This window comes from Etheostoma cragini, unplaced genomic scaffold (genome assembly GCF_013103735.1).
Source record: "Etheostoma cragini isolate CJK2018 unplaced genomic scaffold, CSU_Ecrag_1.0 ScbMSFa_1134, whole genome shotgun sequence".
Classification (NCBI taxonomy): Eukaryota; Metazoa; Chordata; class Actinopteri; order Perciformes; family Percidae; genus Etheostoma; species Etheostoma cragini.
The window spans coordinates 5,001-6,945 of record NW_023265157.1 but is presented as its reverse complement, the minus strand read 5'-3'; the positions used below and the strand labels follow the sequence as shown (position 1 = coordinate 6,945).

At 46.8% G+C, this 1,945-nt stretch overlaps 1 protein-coding gene across 1 annotated transcript in view; it reads left to right on the top strand.

Moving 5' to 3' along the window:
• The first annotated feature begins 18 nt into the window (after positions 1–18).
• Positions 19–1,945, top strand: part of LOC117939799 (kinase D-interacting substrate of 220 kDa B-like) — a 3,140-nt gene continuing 1,213 nt past the window's right edge. The window contains exons 1-2 of the mRNA XM_034865245.1: positions 19–433; positions 562–1,073. Coding sequence (XP_034721136.1) covers positions 71–433; positions 562–1,073 — 875 coding nt within the window. The 5' untranslated portion in view covers positions 19–70. The remainder of the gene's footprint in view (positions 434–561; positions 1,074–1,945) is intronic.

Below are 1,945 nucleotides of genomic sequence, written 5' to 3'. Positions count from 1 at the left end.
CCCTCTGCCCCCCCAGAGTGGCCCCGTGCGCGCCCCCAGTCTGAGCAGTCTGAACTCCCAGGAGTCGTCCATGGACATCTCCCGTCTGACGGACCAGCAGCAGGACGAGTACCGCAGCGCGTACCAGGAGTACATCGCCCAGATGGCCCAGGTGGATCCGGGCTCCTCCGACCGGCCCCTGCAGCCGCAGCCCGGACACTTCATGACCTCAGACGCCAAGGACCCCCCCGCCGGTGAGGACGGGCGCAAGGCCTTCGCCAAGAGGCCCGGCGGGAAGGCGGGGGGGGCGGAGGCCGCGGACGGCGACGCCCTGGACCCCATCACGGAGGAGGACGAGAAGGGGGACCACGCGTCCTCCAAGGCGCTGCTCAGCAGCAAGGCCGCCAGGGGGGGTCTGCCCGGGGCCGGCGGTTCGATGCCCGGCGTCCTGCAGGTCTGCGACCGCCACGTTTAGAACTACAAATCTAAATATTTAGAAAACTCTTTAACGTTGATTTGATGATTCTCCGTTCTCCTTCTTCTTCTTCTTCTTCTTCTTCTTCTTCTCCTCCTCCTCTGCAGCTGAAGCCCGGCGGCGCGCCGCGCTACCAGAAGCTAACGAGCGACGATGACGAGTCGGAGGAGTCGGACAACGCTCCGCCGCTCAGAGACGGGAAGACGGCGCCGGACGGGAAGCTGCCCGCCGGCGGCTCGCTGGCGCTGAAGGGGAAGGACTTCCTGTCGGACGCCATGTTGGACAAGAAGGACTCGTCGGACTCGGGGGTGCGCTCCAACGAGTCCTCGCCCAACCACTCGCTGCAGGACGAGGAGGCGGAGCTGTCGCAGCCGTACGACGGCGGGAAGCGGGGACTTCCCAGCAGCCTCAGCGGCCTGCAGGACGCCGCCGTGGCGCGCATGTCCATCTGCAGCGAGGACCAGTGCAGCCTGCTGGCCTCCAGCCCCGAGGACAGCTGGCCCAGGACCTTCAACCTGAACCGGACCCCCAGCAGCGTCACGCTCAACAACAACAGCAACGCCACGGGGGGGGGCCGCCAGCGCACGCCGCCCGAGGGCCCCCCCGCCCAGCAGACCGGGTCAGTACGGATCAGGGTCCACGCCGGCAGCTGGCCCCGGCAGCCGCCGTCAAATACGATGATAAAATATTAATAATAATCTATTAATGACATATTAAAATATTAATAATAATCTATAAACAATGTAATAAAAGATAAAAATACAAAAAAAGACAAAAATGCAAAAAAAGACAAAAATGCAAAAAAAGACAAAAATGCATAAACAGAAAAAAAGATAAAAATGATGAATAATGCAAAAAAAAAAAAAATGATAAAAAAAAAAAATGCAACAAAAAATACAAAAAAAATGATAAAAGTGCAGAAAGTCATTCTGGCTACAAACTAAATGTAGATATGATAATATTTCTAAAACAGAAATTATTAAAAAATACAAAAAATGCAAAAGAATTACAAAAAATTACAAAACAATTACAAAAAAGAAAACAACGCTAAAACAGATACAAAATACCAAAGAAAAGAAAAAAGATAAAAATACTAAAAAATTGTAAAAAAAAGACAAAAATACTCAAAAAGATAAAAAATGCTAAAAAGTAAAAAAATGCAAAAAAAAAAAGAAAAAAATGCAGAAAAGTAAAAAAAAAGATAATGCAAAAAAAAGGAAAAAAAAATGCTAAAACAGATAAAATACAAAAAATGATAAAAGTGCAGAAAGTCATTCTGGCTACAAATGTAGATATGAAAATATTTCTAAAACAGAAATCATTAAAAAATAAAAAAGATTAAAAAAAAAAAAATTTAAAAATGCTAAAAATAATTTTTAGAAAATGCAAAAAAAATGACAAAAAGTTTAGAAAAAATGCAGAAAATGAGAAAATGGAAAAACAGATTAAAAATACCAAAGAAAAGAAAAAATGAAAAAAATGAAAAAGAAA